Source organism: Motacilla alba, chromosome 14, assembly GCF_015832195.1.
Source record: "Motacilla alba alba isolate MOTALB_02 chromosome 14, Motacilla_alba_V1.0_pri, whole genome shotgun sequence".
In the NCBI taxonomy this organism is placed as follows: domain Eukaryota; kingdom Metazoa; phylum Chordata; class Aves; order Passeriformes; family Motacillidae; genus Motacilla; species Motacilla alba.
In genome coordinates, this window is record NC_052029.1 from 15554918 (window position 1) to 15574969 (window position 20052).

General features: G+C 67.6%; 1 protein-coding gene and 1 pseudogene across 1 annotated transcript in view; both read right to left on the minus strand.

Annotated features, from left to right (window-relative positions):
* Positions 1–20052, minus strand: part of CASKIN1 (CASK interacting protein 1) — a 29517-nt gene that overhangs the window by 2284 nt on the left and 7181 nt on the right. Inside the window, 20 exon segments of the mRNA XM_038151120.1 lie at positions 2–283; positions 285–671; positions 673–1031; positions 1102–1240; positions 1672–1773; positions 1844–1954; positions 2078–2175; positions 3417–3504; positions 4653–4771; positions 4902–5009; positions 6795–7010; positions 8480–8597; positions 8680–8774; positions 8885–8993; positions 9321–9429; positions 9503–9633; positions 9938–10033; positions 10118–10263; positions 10366–10463; positions 12432–12483. Of these exon segments, the coding sequence (XP_038007048.1) occupies positions 2–283; positions 285–671; positions 673–1031; positions 1102–1240; positions 1672–1773; positions 1844–1954; positions 2078–2175; positions 3417–3504; positions 4653–4771; positions 4902–5009; positions 6795–7010; positions 8480–8597; positions 8680–8774; positions 8885–8993; positions 9321–9429; positions 9503–9633; positions 9938–10033; positions 10118–10263; positions 10366–10463; positions 12432–12483 (2963 nt within the window).
* LOC119706910 lies at positions 12502–13311 on the minus strand (annotated as a pseudogene).

The window sequence follows — 20052 nt, forward strand, 5'->3', positions numbered from 1 at the left end:
GTCCCTTCTTCTTGGGGCGGACGGCGAAGGACTGGCTGCGGTTGACGTTCTTGTCGCCGCCGGCGGGTGCCCGCACCGAGTGGCTGCGGCCCACGCGGCGCTGGACGGTGGCGTAGGGCCCCGCGTCCGGCACCAGCAGCTCGTCCCGCTCCTGCTCGCTGTCCGAGGCGGCGTAGCGGTTCAGGCTGTGCGCCCGCTTCTTCGGCCTGCCCGGCTCCTCCTCGCCCTCGCCCGCCGGCGGCAGGCACAGCACGGGCACCGAGACGGGCAGGACGGGCACCCCCCGGCGGCGCCGCCTCGCCCTCGGCGGGCTGCGGCAGCACGTAGGCGAAGCCGCGGTGCGTGGGCGACTGCGGCAGGGAGCGGGGCGATGCCGGGCGCTCGCCGGGCGGCAGCAGCTGCGGGGTGGGCTTCACCTTGGCGGTGGCGTGAGGGGCCGCCGGGCCTTGTGGGGACGAGGGTCGTGCCTTGCCGGGGGTCTGCGGCGGCGTCAGCTGCCCGGCGGAGGCCGGGAAGGGCTGCCGGGGCTTGCCGGGCACCGGGGGCACGCTGGCGCGCTTCACGGGGTGGCCGTGCCGCGGCGGGCGGCTCTCCTTGGGCGGCGCGGGGGGGCTCTCCCCGGCCCCCTCGGCCAGGTACTCCTGGCTCTTGGAGATGGCGGCGGCGGGGGGGGCCCCGCGGGCCGTCCCCCAGCAGCTCCTGCGAGCTGCTCATCAGCCGGGCGCGGCCGCCCAGCCCCGGCGGCGAGCGGTAACCGGGGGCCGCGGGGTTCGCCGCCTTCTCGGGGGGCTCCTCGGGGCCTTCGCCCGTTATGGCCACCTGCAGCTCGCTGCTGAGCTCGCTGTCCTGGAAGGTGGTCATCTTGGGCGACTGGCACTCGGGCGGCTCCGGCGGGGGGGACTCGATGGCCAGCACCTCTGGGCTCGGTCCCGACGCCTTCCTCTTCAGCGTGCCCGCCTCGTACTTGCCCAGCTCGGCGCGCTGCAGCTCCGCCAGCTTCTTCACCGCCAGCATCAGCTTCTTCTGGTGGCCTGGGGGCGGCACACGCCATCAGTGCCACCGCCAGGGCCGCAGCAGGCAGCGCCGCGCGCGGGGCCTTACCCAGCTTGGTGATGCCGATCTCCTGCAGGTCCTCCCAGGTGATGTCGGTGATGAAGTCGATGTTCTCGTAGCCGTTCTCCACCAGCACCTTGTAGTACTGGGACAGGCCGATCATGGAGAGCCACAGCGCCAGGTTGGCCTGGGGTGGGGTGCGGGGCACGGCTCAGCCCCGGCTGGCAGCAGGGTCTGGCCCCGCCACCCCGGCAGCCACGGCACACAGGAGACCCAATCCTGCTGGGGGATCACAGCCCCGGGGGACTCCCCCTGTCCCTGTGCTCTCCCTGTGCCCCACAAGCATCCTGGGCTATTGCCTGCCCCATTCCCATGGGAAGCCTCTCACTGTGCCCAGACATCGGCGCAGGAGGGGTGTCACAGTGCCACATCCGCAGGGATGACGGCTGGCAGCAGCCTGATGGCCCCCGGGGGGCTGCCGGGGGGAACATGGGCAGCTCTGGGACCATGGAGCCAGCTCCCACCCTTGTCCAGTGCCACCCCTCCCTGGAAGACAGGAGGGGACTCGCTGCCACCATGGGTGTGGCTTCTGTCCCCCTGGCCCCGCGCAGCCCTCACCGGTTTGTACTCGGGCAGCCACTCGGGGATGCTGAGGTTGTTGATCTCGGAGGCGATCTTCTTCCTGTGCCCCGGCTTGGTGACCCCGATGGCCGTGAGGTCCTGGGGCAGAGAGGGGGGTCAGCGCCGCCCTGCTCCGGCCGTGCCTCCCTCCCACCGCCCCCGGCCCCACCTCCGGCGTCATCCGGCTGATGGTGGTGATGTCGTAGCCGGCGTTGATGAAGTTGGGAGCGTAGAGCTGCAGCTGGAACTTGCAGAGCCACTGGTACACGGCCTCCGAGCTCTGCGGCGAGAGGGGACAGACGGATGGGGGCAGCTCTGGGGATGGGGACCCGCCACTCCTGCCCATGGGGACATGGCTGTCCCCAGCCCGTGCTCCCCGCGGCGCCCGGCGCTCCCCGCTCACCTTCCCCTCTGATGGAGGCTCCATTTTCTTCAGCTGGGGCTCGGCGGGGGGCTGGGGGGCGTAGGGGGAGCTGGTCACGCTCTGCGACCGCGACGAACCTGCCGGAGGGGCAGCGGTCAGCGCGGCCGGGGCTGCCCGGCCCCGGGCTGGGGCCGAGTGCGAGGGAGAGCCGAGCCCTGCCCCGGGCGGGATGCCACTGCCACGGCCCCAGGCTGGCAGGGAGGCACAGGAGAGCGACGCCAGCACGGCGGCCCGAAGCATGCCCTGGACAGGGGGCTGCTCCTCGGGGAGGGGCAGGCGAGCTGCTGCCCCCAGCGCGGTCCCGAGCAGTGGGACCCAGCCAGACCAGAGCCAGTGTCCCTGGGGCCCAGGCAGCAGCCAGAGGGGTCCCTCTGCCCAAAACCCTCTGGCCCCACTCTTCTGGCCTTGCCACCCGCCAGGCAGGCTCGCAGGAGCCGTTCATCCCTTGGGCTCCCCCGCGGGCATCCCTTGGTGCCCTCCCTCCAGGCTAAGGAGGGCTGCCCTGAAATTTTTGCCTCATGTTTCTGATCAGGATGAACAAGAAAAGCCCCTTCCACCCCAGCAGCAACTGCATGTTCCGTGTGTGTGCGCGTGTGTGTGTTTGTGCATCCTCCCTGTGCGCGCATCCCTCGGGCATCTGCATCCCTCTCGCGTGGGCACCCTCCTCACATGTGCATCCCTCTGCCGTGTGCATCTCCCTCACGTCTGCATCCCACTTGCGTCTGCATGGCTCCAGCATGTTTCCCCCTCTCCCTAGCAACGTCTGCCCCCCTCCCCGCGTGCCCGCCCCCCTCCCTGTGCACCCCCTCCCCTCCTGAGCGCGTCCCCCTGCCCAGGTCTCCCTGCCCGCAGCCTCCTCCCTCCCCGCAGCCCGGGCAGCTCAGGGCATCCCCCCGCGGCCGCCCCCACGTGTGCAGCTCCCGTCTGTCCCCCCGATTCCCGGGCATGTGCCACTCCCGTGGCGTGGGCACCCCGGTGGCGTGGCCGTGCTCCCCGCAGCCCCCCCGGACGGCGGTGGCGGGGGGGGGACCCCGCTCGGGCTCCAGCAGGGCTGGCGGGGGGCCAGGGAAGGGAAGGGGCCGGGGAGCAGCGGTGCCCCCCCTGCCCGCCCCACGCCGCCCCCCGCCCCCCACGGGCCCCCACTAACCGAGGCAGGAGAAGGCCTGGCAGCAGCCGAAAGGCGAGAGAGTCATTTTTTACCCACACGTTTTTCTTCTGGCGACGGGTGCCGTGGCAATAAAAAAAAAGACAAATCCCTGGATCCACGGCACGGCCAGGGCTCCTCCTGCTCCGGCAGCCGGGCGGCCGCAGCACGCACCTGCGGGGATGTCCTGCGCCTTGGCCGGCCCATCGCCCACGGCAGACTCTTGCGCAGAAGCCTTCTGGGAAAGGACCGTTGCCAGCAGCTGAAAAACACCCCGGGAAGGGGGGAGAGCAGGCAGGAGTGAGGCGGGCGGAGGGGGCCGCCGGGCCGGGGGGTGCGTGCCGCGGGTGCCGGGGATGCTGCGGGTGCCGGGGATGCTGCGGGTGCCGCGGGTGCTGCCAGCTCGGGCGAGGGTGGGCAGGGAGGGTTGCAGCAGATTTCGGCGGCAGCGGGGAGAGCGGGAGCAGCAGATGGTGCTTCGCCGGCAGCAGGAGCCCACGGCACCGCCGCACCCCAAAGCCAGCCTGGCACACGCCCAGCCCCGGCTGCCGGCACGGGCTGTGGGGTCCCCCGTGCCCGCAGGACCGAGCCCCCCTGGCTGGCAGCGTGCTGCGGCTCAGGGACACGTGGGCAGGGCAGGCAGGGGGCCGGGGGACGTGGGCTGGCAGGCGCTGGGGACAGTGGGCTGGCAGCTGCCGTCGCCAGGGAAGGGGACAGCCCAGGGGCAGCGCAGGGCTGTCGTGGCAGTGGTGGCAGGACAGTGTGCAGTGCTGTGGCAGTGCTGGTGGCGGCAGTGCACTGGTGGCAGTGTGCCGTGTTGGTGGCAGCAATGCACTGGTGACAGTGTGCCGTGTTGGTGGCAGCAATGCATTGGGGCAGTGTGCCGTGTTGGTGGCAGCAGTGCATTGGGGCAATGTGCCATGTTGGTGGCAGCAGTGCACTGGTGACAGTGTACTGTGTTGGGGGCAGTGTGCCATGCTGGTGGCAGCAGTGCATTGGTGGCAGTGTGCCGTGTTGGTGGCAGTGCACTGGTGACAGTGTGCCGTATTGGTAGCAGCAGTGCATTGGTGGCAGTGTGCCGTGCCAGTGGCAGCAGCGTGTGCAGGGCAGGGCAGTGCAGAGCACAGCGCAGAGGCCCCTGCGAGGGGCAGCAGAGACACGGCACAGCAGCCCCGATGGACCTGGGGAGTGTTTTGCAGGGGCTGAGCCCCGGCCCAGGCAGCACTCAGGGGCCGGGTGGAGGGGACACGCTGGTGGCCGCTGTCGGTGACAGCGTAGCTGGTGGCACACGGGGTATCGATGAGAGCGCACAGCACCCTGTCTAGCGCCAGCTGAGGTCAGGGCAGGCAGCAAACGCTGCAGGACTGCAGCCAACAGCAGCTGGCACGGCCGCCTCGGGGCTCGCCTTACCTTGACGCCTTCGGAGCCGGCGTGCAGGGCGTGCGCCCCGCTGCCCGCGCTCTGCCCGCTCCCCGAGCTGCGCGCCGAGGCCACGCTGCCCGTGCTGCCCAGGCTGCTGCGGTCACCACCTGCACACAGAGGAGAGGCTGTCAGGGCTCCCAGCCCCGCTCTCGGGGGACGCCGCGGGGCGGCAGTGCCCCGCCGGAGCCGCCGTGTCCTGGACGTGCTCCGCGTCCCAGCCGGCGCCGCTCGCCGTACCTGCGAAGGGTTTCCGCAGCACCCAGATCTCCTCGGCGGGGGCTGGCGCGGCCGATCCGCCCTGCGACGGCGACAGGTGCGACGGGCTCATGTCGGCCCCGCGGGACCCTTGGTGGCAGAGCAGAGAGAGCGGCCGTCAGGCGGGCGGCGCCGCGCTCGGGCTCGCACGGGTGTGGCACGGGGGAGGTGACCACGGCCCCGGGACTGGCGCTGCTGCGCGTGGGAACGGCCCCGCAGGGAAGGTGTGGGGACCCCGGCTGTGTCCGTGCCCAGGGGTGCCAGAGCCATCCTAGGGCCCTGTCCCACCCCAAGCTGGCAGAGGTGACGGTGACCAGCCCTGGGCCTCGTTGTGCAGAGCATCCCCGCCTCGCTGGCAGCCAGGAACAGACCCATGGTGGGGCGTTCCAGTGCCCTGGCTGAGCCTGGACAAGGGACAGGGACCGTGCCATCCCTTCACAGGACAGGATGGGGACATCACCCAGTGCAGGGAGCAAAGGGAGCTGGGCAAACTCGAGCAGTGGGGACCAGGGTTCCCACCCCACTGTCCCCTGTCCCAGGCAGTGCTGGCCATGTCCCTGCAGCTGCCTGCACCCATCTGCGGGGACACGGGGGCTGAAACCCTGGTGACACACAGGGGACGCAGCAGTGGATGAGAGGACCTGGCCCTCCTCTGGGGCACAGCTTGAGGGTCACCCCAGGGCACGGCTCCTCACCAGCTCACTGTGCTGGCCACCTCTGCCAGGTCCCACTTGCACCAGGGACAGCTAGCTCCGAGTGGAGGGGGAAAACAGCATCAGGTGAGACACACGATAGCCCTACGAGGCCAGTGCTGCCCCACCACGGCTCTGCCACTGTCCTGCCAGCCACGGGCCAGCAGCCATGGGGTGTTACCACCTCACAGCCAGCCATGGGGTACTGCCACCCTGCCACCAGCTGTGGGGCACTGTCACCCCACTGCCAGCCAGGCCAGTTCTGTTCATGGAGCTGCTCGCTCCAACAGCACCAACCGTAGCAGGGGACAGGTGGTACAAAGTGATAAAGTCACTGAAGGAGCACAGCAGGGGACAAAGCCTCACCAAATCAGTCTGGGACATCCCTGAGCTGCACATGCCACAGCCACACCAAGAGGAGCCTGGGCTTGTACAGCTCCCACCAGGAGAGAAAGCCCCAAGGAAAAGAAGTGCTCCCTTGTCCCCAGTGCCAGCAGGGCCACCCAGTGCCCCCCAACAAAACCTCCGTAGCTGCTGCCACCAGGGCATGTGCCCCAGCCATGAGAACTGCACCTCTGCAATCCCCCACTCCTGGGTGCTCCTGATGCATCCTGGCAGCCCCGCAGCGTCCGTCACCTGCCTGTGTCCCGGGGACAGTCCCCAGGGTTCGGCTGGGCTCTGCCTGCGCTGAGCCAGCCCCAAGAGCATCCCCTGGGAGAGCCCCTGAGCCGCAGCCCCTTCCAGCTCCGCGTGCGCAGCCAGCACCCGGTCAGAGCTGGGCCCTGCAGGGCAGCTGTGCCAGCAGAGGGTCCCCGAGCCCGTGGCACAGAGCTGTGGCCCTGCGCTGCCGGCCCTGCGTGGCACAGGGCCCTGAGTGCTTTGGGGGTGCCCGCGCGGCCGGGCAGGAGCGCAGGGGCCACGGGGACAGCGGGGCGGGGAGGGCGGCTGTGCCACGGCGTGCCAGCGGCGCCGGAGCGGGTGTGGGAGGCGGCGGTGGCACGCGTGTGCCACCCGGGCGCCCCGCCGCACGCATGCAGGCGCATGCACACGCTGCATGCACACACACGCGGCCTGCAGCCCCCCGGCGAGGGGCAGAGGCCGAGCAGAGAGAAAAGACTCGACACACGCTTTAAAGGAAAAGAAAGGGAAATCCATGGAGAGCACGAAGCGAGCGGTGAACTACCTTGTCCGTAACGCGGCTCGTCGGCACTGCTAGGGGAGAGCCTGTGATAGCCAAAGGAACTGAAAAGAGTCTGATGGGAATGTGGTGGTGGAGGTGGAGGTGGAGGCAGGGAATGGAACGGATGGGACGAGGCGTCACCGTTTAGCACAGCAGCCCCGTAAGCCGGGAGCGGGATCTTTTGGAAGTGTTGGGGGATTGTTACAGTCTCCCATGAACCTGATAATAAAACATAACAAGAGACAAAATGAAAAGAATCAAAATAATAGAGACACGCTCAGTGCCACCAAAAAAAAAGAAAAAAAAAAGGAAAAAAAAAAAAAGGAAAGAAATGAAAAGAAAATAAAAGAAAGGGGGGGAAAGGCAGCAAATCAAAAAAGTGACCGAAGGGACGTGGAGAAGCCGGAACCGAGACCCAACCGATGCGGAGCGGAGCCGAGGAGCAGCAGCGGGAGCTCAGCACACGCACAGCCCGGCGCAGGGCACGGACACGGACACTGGGACAGCCCACGGCTCAGCTCACAGCCAGGCTGCCGGGTCCCGCTCCCCGCAGGGCCATCCCAGGGCAGCGGGGCTGCACCCCGTGTCCGGGGGGTGAGCTGGTGAGCTGTGACACAGCGCCTGCACCCCACGCTGCTGCCCCACCGCAGCCAGCGGGGTGGCTACAGAACCCCACAGCCTGGCTAGCGCTGCTGTGGGCCAGCTGCAGCCCAGGAGCCACGGAGCACAGCCCAGGAGACATGGATGGCAGCTCTGGTGCTGGCACACACCAATACCTGGAGGGTGGCTCTGCCCCTGCCTGTCCAGCACCAGGTGCCTCCAGGGACGCTGTGGGTTCCCTGGCAGCCACTCGTGCTGCCACTCCCCCGAGACACTGTTCACGTGCCACCATTCCCTGCCCACGTCCCCATGGTGTGGCTGCCCCCAGGATCCAGTCCCAGGGCTGGGGTGAGGTGGTTGGTGTGGGGCCTTTCAATGCTGCCTGTAGAGGCACCAGCCCCATTGGGACCCTCCTGGCAGAGGGCACAGCCCAGGGACATCCCAAGGGGCTGCACACGCCCCCAGGAGCCTAAAGGGATGACGATGGGAATGGGGACAGGAACAGGCAGCCACAGGCCAGGGGGGCAGGGGCCAATCCCTGAGATGGCCCCTGGCTGGAAAGACGGTCTCTGTGTGGCAGCATCAGCTCCCTGCCCGTGCGCAGCCCCTGCACAGACCCTGAGCACCAGCTCCTGCCACCCCACTGCTGTGCCTGTCCCCCCAAACCGCAGTGGCACCCCCGGGTCTCCTCATGCACCAACCTCCCAGCGCCTCAAACGCCTCCCCCGGCCCAAGGGCAGCCAGGGCTGACCCTCAAACACCCCAGGGCTGACCCTCAAACACCCCGGGGCTGACCCTCAAACACCCCGGGGCTGCCAGCACCAACCCCCGAGACACCGACCCCACAGACACAACGGGAACACGGACCCTGCGTGCCGGATGGGAGCGCCGGCCCCACAGGCACGATGAGCGTGCTGACCCCACACACTTTGGGCACCGTCCCCATGCACACGGCGGGGACGCCGGCCCCACATGCACGAGGTGCATCGCCCCGCTTCGTCTTCACCGCCGCGGCCCCCCACACCCCGGTCCCCACCAAGCCAAGACGGGGCTCCCCGGGGCTGGGGGTGTAGGGGGGGATTATTTGCCTGTTCGTTTGCTTATGGCCTCGACGAGGCTGGAGGGGAAGTAGCCCACGCGGTCGTTGCCGGTGCGGTTGTCGTGGATGCAGCCCTTCCAGCGCCCGTCCGCGTGCTGCTCCAGCACCTGCGGGACGCGCCGGGTCAGGGGCCGGGCCAGGGGCTGGCACTGCCACCGGGCTGTCCCCGGCCCCCCCGGCCGCACTCACGGTGATGACATCCCCGGCTTTCACGTTGAGGCTGGTCAGGTCGTAGTTGTTGCAGTAGTCCTTGACGGCCCGGACCTGCAGAGCTGCGGAGGCGTCTGCGGGACACAACGGGAGCGTCACCAGCCGCTCACCCCGCGGGGGTTGGCACCCCCAGCCCGGCGTCCCTTGCGCCAGCACGGCCACTCTGTGCCCTCCAACCCCCTACCCCGCAGCATCTGCTTGATCTCCTTGCTGGCCTGGCTGGTGGTGAACTGGTTGACGATGTCCAGAGCCGTCTGGTTGTAGGTGTTCCTGACGTGGGCGTTGATCCCGCTCTGCAATGGCACCGAGAGGGATTGGGAGGAGGCTGGTCCCCATCCTGCCACCCCTGGGACTCCCTAGGCCACCAGCAGACCAGCAGCTGGAGGGCACAGCTCTCAGACCTTCGTGTGTACCCCCCTTGTGACCCTCACCCCTCGGTGTGCACCCCCCAGGACCCTCAGAGCCTTGGTGCGTCCCCTCCAGGACCCTCAGCTCTGCTCCCAGGGAGAGCTGCACAAGCTGCTCCGAGCCCCCAGCCGTGGGGTCACCCCCTTCCCACAGCCCCTGGCTGGGTTGGGGGTGCCTGGGGGCATCTGGGGGTGCCGGGGGGCGGCCCTTACATCCAGCAGCAGCCGCACCACGTCCGTTTTGCCGCAGAGCGCGGCCTCGTGCAGCGCCGTGCCCGCCTTGGTCTGCCGGTTGATGTCGATGCCAGCCTGCAGCAGGAGCCTGCGGGGGGACAGCGGGGTCAGGGGGGCACGGAGGGGACGCCGGTGCTGCCACCCCTGCCCGCGGCACCCACCGGATGATGTCGATGTGGCCGTTCTTGGCGGCGAGGTGCAGGGGGCTGGTGCCGTTGGGGTCGGTGGTGTCCCCCGGTTTGGGCTCCAGCAGCGCCGCGCACATGTTGCTGTTCAGGAGCAGTTGGACCACCTGGCTCAGCAAACATAGACGGAGCAGGGCTGCAAGGGCGGCTCGGCCGCCCCCCGGGGCTGCACCCCCGGCCCCCGCCTCCCCCCTGCCAGCAGCCGGAGCTCCCCTGCCGTGGTGACACTGCACACCCCCAGCGCCGGTGACATTGCACACCCCAGCGCCGGCCATCCCTGCGCCCCTCCAGCTGCTCCAGCACCCCCGGGACCTCACAGTGCCCCTGTCCCCCCCCCCCCCCGGGGACCTCACAGTGCCCCTGTCCCCTCCCAGTCCTCCTCTGGGGACACCCAGCCCTGCGAGAACTTACCCCGACCCGGCCAAACTCGCATGCCAGGTCCAGGGGCGTCTTCCCCGAGTTGTCCATGATGCAGGGGTTGGACTGGTGCTGCAGGAGCATCTCCGACTGGGGACAAGCAAGACCCCGACCCGGTGAGGGCAGGGCTAGAGGGGTGGCACCACCCCCTGCCAGCCCCGTGCCTCTCCGTACCACGTCGTAGTGCCCGTGCTGTGCTGCCAGGTGCAGGGGGATCTGGCCCTCGTCCGACGGGATGTTCACAGAGGAACCTGCCTTCAGCACCATTTTCATGGGCTCCTTCTTGCCCTGCCAGGCCGCGTAGTGCAGGGGCCGCATGCCTGCAGGGGCAAGAAGCCGTGAGCCTCCCGTGTGCCAGCACAGCAGGCAGAGCCAGCGGGGAGCACGGGGCAGGGGGGCACGGCCAGGGCCCCGAGACTCGCCTTTGTTGTCCTTGATGTCCACGGCAGCCTGTGCCTCCAGCAGCAGCGAGATGAGCTCTGTGTTGCCGTTAAGCGCCGCATGGTGCAGAGCTGAGAACCTGGGGACCGGGCTGGGGTCAGGCGCCACTGGCCTGTCCCCTCCACAGCCCTGCCACCCCCTGCCCAGCACCACGGCCTCGAATCCGCGCCTCTGCCGCACCCGGGGCTGCGCTGCCCTCCACGTGAGCGCGTCCCCGGGAAAGCCGCCCCCGTTTCCCTCTGTGGGTTTTGGGGTGAGAGCTGCTGCCGGCCTGGCAATGATGAGACCCCTCCGGGCTGGAGGTGCTGGGCAGGGCGGGCACCGAGGAGGTGCCGGGGAGCCCCCTCCCCACTGACCCGCTTCCCCCGGGCTGGCCCCACGAGCACAGATGGCGGCGCTGCCTTGCCCGGTGCCAGGCCAGGCTGTGGGGTGGGGAAAGCCCCCGGCCCCGCACCCGCTCTGCTCTCGCAGCTCCCGGAGCCCGAGGCTCCCGCCTGGGAAGCAGGCCAGGAGCTGACCTACTTGTGCTCCCGGCGCTGGCATCCCCCGTGCGACTGCGCTGGCACCCGCCGCGCCGCCGCTCCGGGCCCTGGCCACGCACAGCGTCCCCATCCCCTCCCCAGGGCCACCCCGGGGTCACTTGAGCATGGCGATGGGCTGCGGAGCCCCCAGGACACGCTGGCCCCTCTGGCTGCCCGCTGCCCCAGGGCAGGTGTGGGTGACAATCCCCCTGTGCCTCTGGCCCGGGCCGAGGGGAGCAGGCTGCGGGCACGGCGATGCCCACGGAGCTGCCGGCCGCGATCCCCGGCGGGCAGCGGCGATGCGAGCAGACAGCCTGCACAGGAGGCCGATCCCCAACGTCTGCCTGGGAAATGTCAGCATTTTCCGCTCCAGCGCCCTGCTCAGATCCGCTCAAGATGGTGCAAATCGCAGCCTTCCCCGGGGCTGCCTCGGGGGCTTCCCTCGGGCACCTCCTGGCCCAGCCGGCCACCCCGGCCACGAGCAGGGCACCACCGGCCCCGGGGCCGGCGTGGGGACACCAGCACCGTGCTCACTCCCAGCCGGGAACGAGCCAGCACTGCCGGGACGGGGAAACTGAGGCACGGGGCTGGCCGAGCTCACACAGAGCGGAGCACAGCCAGGCTGCAGCCTGGATCCCGGGGGATCCTTTCCAGGAGCAGCACCGGAGGCTGGAGGCTGCTCTCCTTGTGCACCCCCTGAACCTTCCAGGAGCCAGGTACGAGCCGGGCCCTGCCTGCAGCTCCCCAGCCCTGCCACGATGCTCAGCCCTCCTGTGGCTCTGCAGAGCACGAGGTGGCCCCTGGGGTGATGCCCCCTTGCCCCGGCGCAGCGATGAGCTGGCAGGTGCCAGGGGATGCCCACTGCCACCACCCTGGTGACGAGGATGAGGAGGCAGCTGGACTGCTGTTGCTGCCAGCTGCTGCTCTCCCTGGCATGTCCCTGGCATGTCCCTGGCATGTACCTGGCACAGCACAGCCATCCAAGGGAACAAGTGGCATCACATCGTGCCGCTGCCCCGCTCCAGGGGGATCTCGGGGCAGGGGAGCCGGGGGCAGCTGCTGCCCAGCCTCACGAGCAGCACTCCCACGGCAGCCCCCTCCCGTGCGGGGCCCCGGCTGCCTCCCTGCAGCCTCATTAGTGTGATTAGCGGGGTGGTCTGCAGCCCCTTTCTGCTGCCCCCGCCCGTTGGATGTGGCTGTGGAGCGTCGCCGGTGCCTGGCGGGGTCACGGCTCTCCCACCCGGCACCCCACAGGGCTGAGCTCCTGAGGAGCCCCACAGGGCTGGGAAAAGCGTGGTGAGATGTGGGGCACAGCCCTGCCTCTGCCTCCGCTGCTGCCCGTGGCTGCTCCAGGCCAGCCCCGGCCCTGGGTGCAGGCAGGGCTCAGCCACCTGGGCTGATGGGGGCCAGAGCCCTGGAGGTGGCAGCTCGGAGAGCCTGGCATTGCCACACGGGCACTCGGGACAGCTGCACCCCCTGCTCACAGCACCCGTGGCACCCACACCCGGGCTTGGGCTCCCACTCACCCGTCCGTGTCTTGGAAGTTGACATTGACTCTCTTTGCTGATCCGAGGAGCTCTGGAAGGGAGGGAAGGGGACAGGGTGTTAGAGGAGGTGGCTGGGACACGGGAGGGACACCAGGGACCCTCCCTGGTGCAGGGACACGGGGCACACCAGGGAGGTGACGTGGTGGCAGCTCCAGGTTTCCCTACCCACCAAGACTGGGGCTCCCTGCAGCTCCACGGGTGTGGTGTGAGGCTGCCTGAGCCTGCAGGCAGGAGGCTCAGGGTGGGGGTCCCTGCTCAAGGTGGCAGAGCCCGGGGGCTCCTCCTGGCACCGGGTTCTGCCCATTCTGGTTTGCCTGGGGCTCCCCCCCAGCTCCTCCACCCAGCTGAGGCTCCAGAATGGCCCGTGCAGCCAGCCTGGGCAGAGCTCAGCACACTCCCCTGCACCCCCAGCCCCCCCAGCACTGCCCTCCCCACCCTTCTGGGAAATTAAACCGCGCCGGGGCAATCCAATTAGCAGCACGAGGAAGGATGGAGCCAGATTTACATAAGATTTACCCGAAAAATGCCACTCAGGCTTTCCAGCGAGCTGCTCTTCCCACAGCGGGAGCAGGAGAAGGAAGACGAGGGTGGGGGCAGCACGGCAGAGCCCCAGGTGGGGGACCCCCACAGCAGCCCCTGGGCCCACCACAGCGAGCACAGCTCCAGCACGGCCCTGAGTCCACGGGAGAGGACCCAAAGGCTGCAGGGAGAATGGGCAAAGGCACTCAAAGCCAGGGACAAGCTCTTGTTGGGAGAAGCTGGCTGGAAGGGGCTGCTTCAGGCAGGGAAGGGAGTGCGAGGCCAGAGAGACACTCCCTGGGCACCTTGGCCATGGCCTTGCTCTGTCCCCCTCTACCATGTCCCCCTGTCAGTGTCCCCGTGGTTAGTGAATGATTGGACACAAGGGCTGTGCCAGCCCCGGAGCCTCCGCGTGGACAGCCAGGCTCAGGGGCACCAGCAGCAGGAGGATGGCTGAGCCAGCCCTGACCCTCCGGCCTGGGGAGGGGTGCCAGGCTGAGCCAGCCCTGCCCGGGCCACGCAGCACGGATGGGCCCGGGACAGAGGCTCTGGCACCCAGAGCTGGCTCCCCCCTGCTCTCCAGGGCTGCCCGAGCCGCAGGACATTTGCTAGTGCTGACACAGCCCCGTGTGACAGGTGACAACTGCAGAGGACGGGTTCTACCAGCCACAGCAACCGCCCTCCAGCCGCCAGGTCCCCAGGCTCTCCTCCCAGATGAGGTGCCTCACGTGGGACGAGAAGGAGCACTGCAGGCTGCCTGGAGAGGGACGGGGACACCATGAGGTCCCCAGGGTGCAGCGAGGGACAGCAATGCCACAGAACCCCCAAATCCCATCCCTGCCACCGCATCCCCATGCTCCCCCGGGAAGAGCTGCACGTTACCGGTGGCAGAGCCCCTGTGACACCGGGAGTGACCCAGTCCCCGCCAGCCCCGTGCTGCCGCCAGCGTCCCCAACAAAGGTGCCATTCAGCTCGGGTGGAGAGGAGCCCAGCGCCGCTTCCGCTGCCGCCCCGCGCCAAGAAGCGGCTCCCAGGAGAGGGGCCGAGCTGCCCCCAGGGATGCCAAGGGCCAGCGGACAAAAGGAGCCGAGGGCGCAGGAGCGGCACCGTGCCCGGCGCTGGCTCCAACCTCCGGCCCCGAGACAGGCCCCGCTCCGGCTGACGGCTCCTTGCAGATGGACAGACGGACAATGTCAGCCCGTCTGCAGTGCCTGGCCTTTCCCACGGGTTGATCCCGGCGAGGGGCCGGCACGGGGCAATGCCCGGGCATCAGGGGGCAGGGGTGACGCCGTTGGCGATGCCCAGGCACGTGCCACCCTCGGCGTCACCGAACCGCCATCGCCCCAGCGCGCCGTAGAGGCAAATTTTTCCTCCCTGCACCTGCAGGAGAGGATGCGGCTGCCAAAATGTGTTTAGCACTTCCATCACTGCCCGTGCCAAGTGCTTAGTCAGTGACTTCCAGCCATGCAGTGGTTTGACTTTCCTTAAAGCTCTGGAAGTGGCCGTCAGCACGCCGAAGGCAGCTGGAGCACGGAGCCCAGCTGGGCTCTCAGAAAAACCCCAGTTCCCAGAGCAGGAGAGAAGGATGGGCGCCCTGGTCACCAGGTCCACAGTGAGATTTCCAGCCTGTCTGGGGGCAGCAAGAGCCGGCAGAGCTCATTAATGGCTGGGAGTTAATGACAAGGAACATTCTTTCACTAACAAGGCAGAGAGGAGGGAGCCGAGTGCTTCCAATTAAAAATATCGGCTACAAAAGGAGATGGGCACGGTGGGGAGGAGAGCAGAGCTCCTCCATGGCCACGCAGCACCCAGGGTGTCCCTGGCTGTCCTCTCTGCTGGGATCACTGGAGGGGTGGCAGGGACCACGAGCACCTGCAGTCACCAGCCTGCCCTCACCAGCATCAGCAAGGTGCTGTTGCAGGGGTGGCACATCTTTGCTTAGAGAGCCTGAGCCCCACCACCATCCTTGGGACACCCCAATGTCCCCTCTTGGCTCCCCACGGGCTGCTCAGGCGATGGCTGTGCCGTGTGGGATCGCAGGGCTCACCTGGTGTCTCATGGCCCAGCTCTCCACCATTCTCAGAGCAGTTTGCACCCCACAAACACCCCGGGGCAGGACCACGACGCCAGCCCCAGGAAAGGGGGCACACACAGGCCCTGGCACCCGTGGCTGCGGTGCGCGCGGGAGCCGCGGCGTCTGCCATCGACACCAGCTATGAACAGCGCCTGCCGGAGTAAACACCGCCGCGGGGAGCGGCCTGCTGCCGCTCCCAGAAACGCCTTCCCTCAAACACAGGGACTGCGGGAGCTAAATCACGCTTGGCTTGAGCCCGGCGCTCCGCGTGCAGCCAGCTCCTCGCCGGCCCCGGCGGCGGCCACGGCCCCGGCGGGCACCGCGGCGCGGGCGACGCACGAGCCGCCGGCACGTGCAGGGCCTGTGCGCGGGCAACCCGCTGTGCCCCACCCCAGGGCCCCGCCACGCGCCACCGCGGCTCCTGGCACTGAGCCTGGCAGCTGCTTTGGGTGTCCTGGGGCACGCCACGAGGAGACCCCCGTGCCCAAGCACAGATCTGGGCACTGCAATGCACGGCCATGTGGAGACCACCGTGCCCAAGCAGGAATCCCAGTACATGCCATGGGGACACCCCCATGCCCAAGCAGGAATCCCAGTACATGCCACGGGGAGACCCCCATGCCCAAGCAGGAAACCCAGTACATGCCACAGGAAGACCCCCGTGCCCAAGCAGGAATCCCAGTACGTGCCATGGGGACACCCCCATGCCCAAGCAGGAATCCCAGTACATGCCACAGGGAGACCGCTGTGCCCAAGCAGGAATCCCAGTACATGCCACAGGGAGACCACTGTGCCCAAGCAGGAATCCCAGTACATGCCACAGGCAGACCACTGTGCCCAACCCCAGCTCTGGGCACTGCAATGCACGGCCATGAGGAGATCCCCGTGCCCAACCCCAGCTCTGGGCACTGCAATGCACGGCCATGAGGAGACCCCCGTGCCCAAGCAGCAATCCCAGCACATGCCACGGGGAGACCGCTGTGCCCCGTCACTGCTCCAGGTATCCCAGAACACGCTGTATGGAGACACCTGTGCCCAGGTGGCCGCTGTACGCCATGGCGGGACCCCGGTGGCCAAGCACAGCTCTGGGCGCCCCAGTGCAGGTGGCGGTGACACTCCTGTGCCCAGCTGCCCCATCCCCTCCCTGCACACGGGTCCAAGGCCACGGCCCCGCACGGTGGGGCTCCTCAGGGGGCTCCTCTCCCTCCCCAGCCCCCCCTCACGTGCTCCTGCGCCAGCCCCTGCATCTGCAGCCAGCGCAGCGCCAGCAGCGATCGATGCCCGGCCGGAGCGTGGGGGCTCCCGGCCAAGCCCCCGCTGACGAAGCACATCCTCACCCAGCTCCCCCCGGCAGGCAGCAGGCTGCTGCTCCAAGCAGATGGCTCCAGCCTCCGCTAAATCAACATCTCCTTAATGAGGGGAAAGCATTGCTGCCCCCTCCCCAGCATGGCGGCAGCGGATCAGCCAGGAGAACCCCCCAAATCCTCCTCTCCATCCCTTCCCTCACCCCCCTGCAGTGACCTCACTCCCCTCCGGCCCCATCCCCGCTGCCTCCCCACTCCCCGGCTCACGTGGGCAGCCGGGCCCCTGCGTGTGCCCCCCACAAACACAACGGGACCCCACAAGCAGCCAGTATCCTCAGGGAAGACATTCAAGGCAAGCGCCTGTTTCAGAGACAGGGGGGAGGATCCTGCAGCGGCATCGCTGGGAGCTGCCGGATAAAGGAAGCATCCAAAATAGCTGCTCTTAATTATATCCCTGCTAACGAGCGCCACGCAAACAACGGGCACTGCACGAGGAGCCCTGGCGTGGGGGCGTCTTATTCCTCGCTGCGAGGATGGGGTCCCCGCGGCAGTATGCGCCATGGTGGGGACCCCAGTGAGGCAGCCACAGCAGCCTGGCAGGGTCTGGTGATGACGGTGACACCGGGGAGCTGGTCCTGACAGGGAAAAGCTTGTACTCCTGCCGCCAAGGTCGTGTCAGGCGCTGAGGCCGGCGATGCTCGGATGCTAATGAAGCCGTTATCATCTTCCGATCGATCAGGACTGTATAAATAATGCACCGGGAAGCTCGTTGTGCAGGGAAAGGGATTGCCTGGGGCTAAGAGGTGGCTGGGATGGGATGGAGTCATTGCAGAACAGCGCTCGGCACAGCTGGATAACTGCTGCCCACCACAGCTGGACGGACATCGCTCCCCACAGCTGGACACCCCCGTGTCCATCACAGCTGGATGTCCACCGCCCATCACAGCTGCACAGCCCAGTGTCCACCGCAGCTGGATAACAACTGCCCATCACAGCTGCACACCCGCAGCTGTGCGCCCCGCTGCCCACCACCAGCCGTTCCCCAAATCCCAAGGCACTTTTGGGGGATGCTGCCCACGTGCCCAGCACAGGTGCAGGTGCTCCGGATGCCCGTCCCTGGCAGACCCTTCTCCAGGGAGGGGTGGAATCCGCACTGGAGGCTGGCTGGGCTCTGGCAGCCTGAGTCACCGCGCAGCGCTGTCCCCTGGGGCTGCAGGAAGCAGCTTAAATGCAGCTTTCAAGAGGCAGCAGGGACTCCACTGTGATGCTTTTATTTTTACAAAAAGGAAACTTTTCAGTCCCTTGGGATGGCGCGGGGCTGAGCCTGTGGGCTGCCAGGGCAGGCAGGGACAGGGGGCACGGGTGTACCCAGGGCAGAGCCGACCCACCAGGGCTGGAGCTGTCCGGGGGACCCAGCACCCACCAGCAGCTCCTGAGCACTCCACCAGCAGATCTCAGAGTGGAGATCCCACTGTCTCCCTATATTCCCAAGCCATATCCTCGCCTGACCTTGCCGTGTGGTACCACGCAGCCAGGCCGAGCCACGCTGCATCAGCCGGACCCCTTTGGGCAGTGCCAGCGCCCCGGCCCCCCGAGTACCACACGGGGCTCCCAGGAACGTGGGGAAGCAGCAGCAGGGACGGGCAGGAGCTCGCACAGCGCAGGGATGTGCTGCCTGTGCCCCACGGGTGGGACACGAGGGGTCGTGCCCAGCTCCGTGGGACCGGCACCGAGCGCCGCGGCCGCCCGCCGTGCCCGGGGCCGGCCGCACGCCCGCGCTCGTCTCCGCGGAGATGAATGCTGGTGTCGCTTACAGGGAGCCCTAATTGCCAGCCTGTGGCAAACAGGTAATTTTCAGTAATCACCCAGGCTGGAGGGAGCCGCTGCTGGCACAGCGAGGCTGGCATGGCAGGGATGGGGACGTGGCTGCTCAGGCCACTGTCACCTGTGTCTGCGTGTCCATCCATCCATCCATCCATCCATCCATCCATCCATCCATCCCAGCACAGCTGGCACTGCACCTCCTTGGGACACGGGAGCACACAGAGGTGGATTCACACTACTCACCTCCCCCTGGGGCAGAGACCATCCTGCCCCATCCCCATCCCCATCCCTATCCCCATCCCCATCCCCATCCCCATCCTCATCCTCATCCTCATCCCCATCCTCATCCTCATCCTCATCCTCATCCTCATCCTCATCCTCATCCCCATCCTCACCCTCATCCCCATCCTCATCCTCATCCTCCCCAGCTCCTGCCCCTCTGCGTGGCCAGGGATCCCTGGGAGGATGGACGCTGCCCACGCTGGCTGCAGGGCGGGACCTGGAGCTTTGTGCATCTTAAAGCACCATTAACCAAGGCGCGGTGATCACTGGCCTCCCATGAACCCGCCAGCAGCGCTGGGAAGTGCTGGGAGCTCCTGGTGAGCGTCGAGTGTGAGCACACGTGTGCACATCTGTGTGCAGCCGGCCCAGATCAGCTCCCAGAGTGAGCACACGTGTGCACATCTGTGTGCAGCAGCTCAGATCAGATCCTGGTGTGAGCACACGTGTGCACATCTGTGTGCAGCAGCTCAGATCAGATCCTGGTGTGAGCACACGTGTGCACATCTGTGTGCAGCAGCTCAGATCAGATCCTGGTGTGAGCACACGTGTGCACATCTGTGTGCAGCAGCTCAGATCAGATCCTGGTGTGAGCACACGTGTGCACATCTGTGTGCAGCAGCTCAGATCAGATCCTGGTGTGAGCACACGTGTGCACATCTGTGTGCAGCCGGCCCAGATCAGCTCCCAGAGTGAGCACACGTGTGCACATCTGTGTGCAGCAGCTCAGATCAGCTCCCAGAGTGAGCACACGTGTGCACATCTGTGTGCAGCAGCCCAGATCAGCTCCCAGAGTGAGCACACGTGTGCACATCTGTGTGCAGCAGCCCAGATCAGCTCCCAGAGTGAGCACACGTGTGCACATCTGTGTGCAGCTGGCCCAGATCAGCTCCTGGTGTGTGCACACGTGTGCACATCTGTGTGCAGCCGGCCCAGATCAGCTCCCAGAGTGAGCACACGTGTGCACATCTGTGTGCAGCAGCTCAGATCAGCTCCCAGAGTGAGCACACGTGTGCACATCTGTGTGCAGCCAGCCCAGATCAGCTCCCAGAGTGAGCACACGTGTGCACATCTGTGTGCAGCCAGCCCAGATCAGCTCCTGGTGTGAGCACACGTGTGCACATCTGTGTGCAGCAGCTCAGATCAGCTCCCGGTGTGAGCACACGTGTGCACATCTGTGTGCAGCCGGCCCAGATCAGCTCCTGGTGTGAGCACACGTGTGCACATCTGTGTGCAGCAGCTCAGATCAGCTCCCGGTGTGAGCACACGTGTGCACATCTGTGTGCAGCCGGCCCAGCTCCATCAGAGGCTCTGGGCGCTGCTGCAGCGCCGTCTCTGAGCTCCCAGCCATGCACAGTGAAAAGGGCCCCAGGTTCTATTTAAGCGTGCTGCCTTCAGAGCCATCGTTTGTCCTCACCCACGGCCGGTGCACCGTGCCCACCTTCTGCTTCAGGGCTCCCAGTACTCCCAGTGTCCCCAGTGCCTGCAGTGCCCCCAGAGTCCCCAGTGCCCCCAGTGTCCCCAGTGCTCCCAGTGTCTCCAGTGCTCCCAGGGCTCCCAGTGCTCCCAGTGTCTCCAGTGCTCCCAGTGCCCCCAGTGC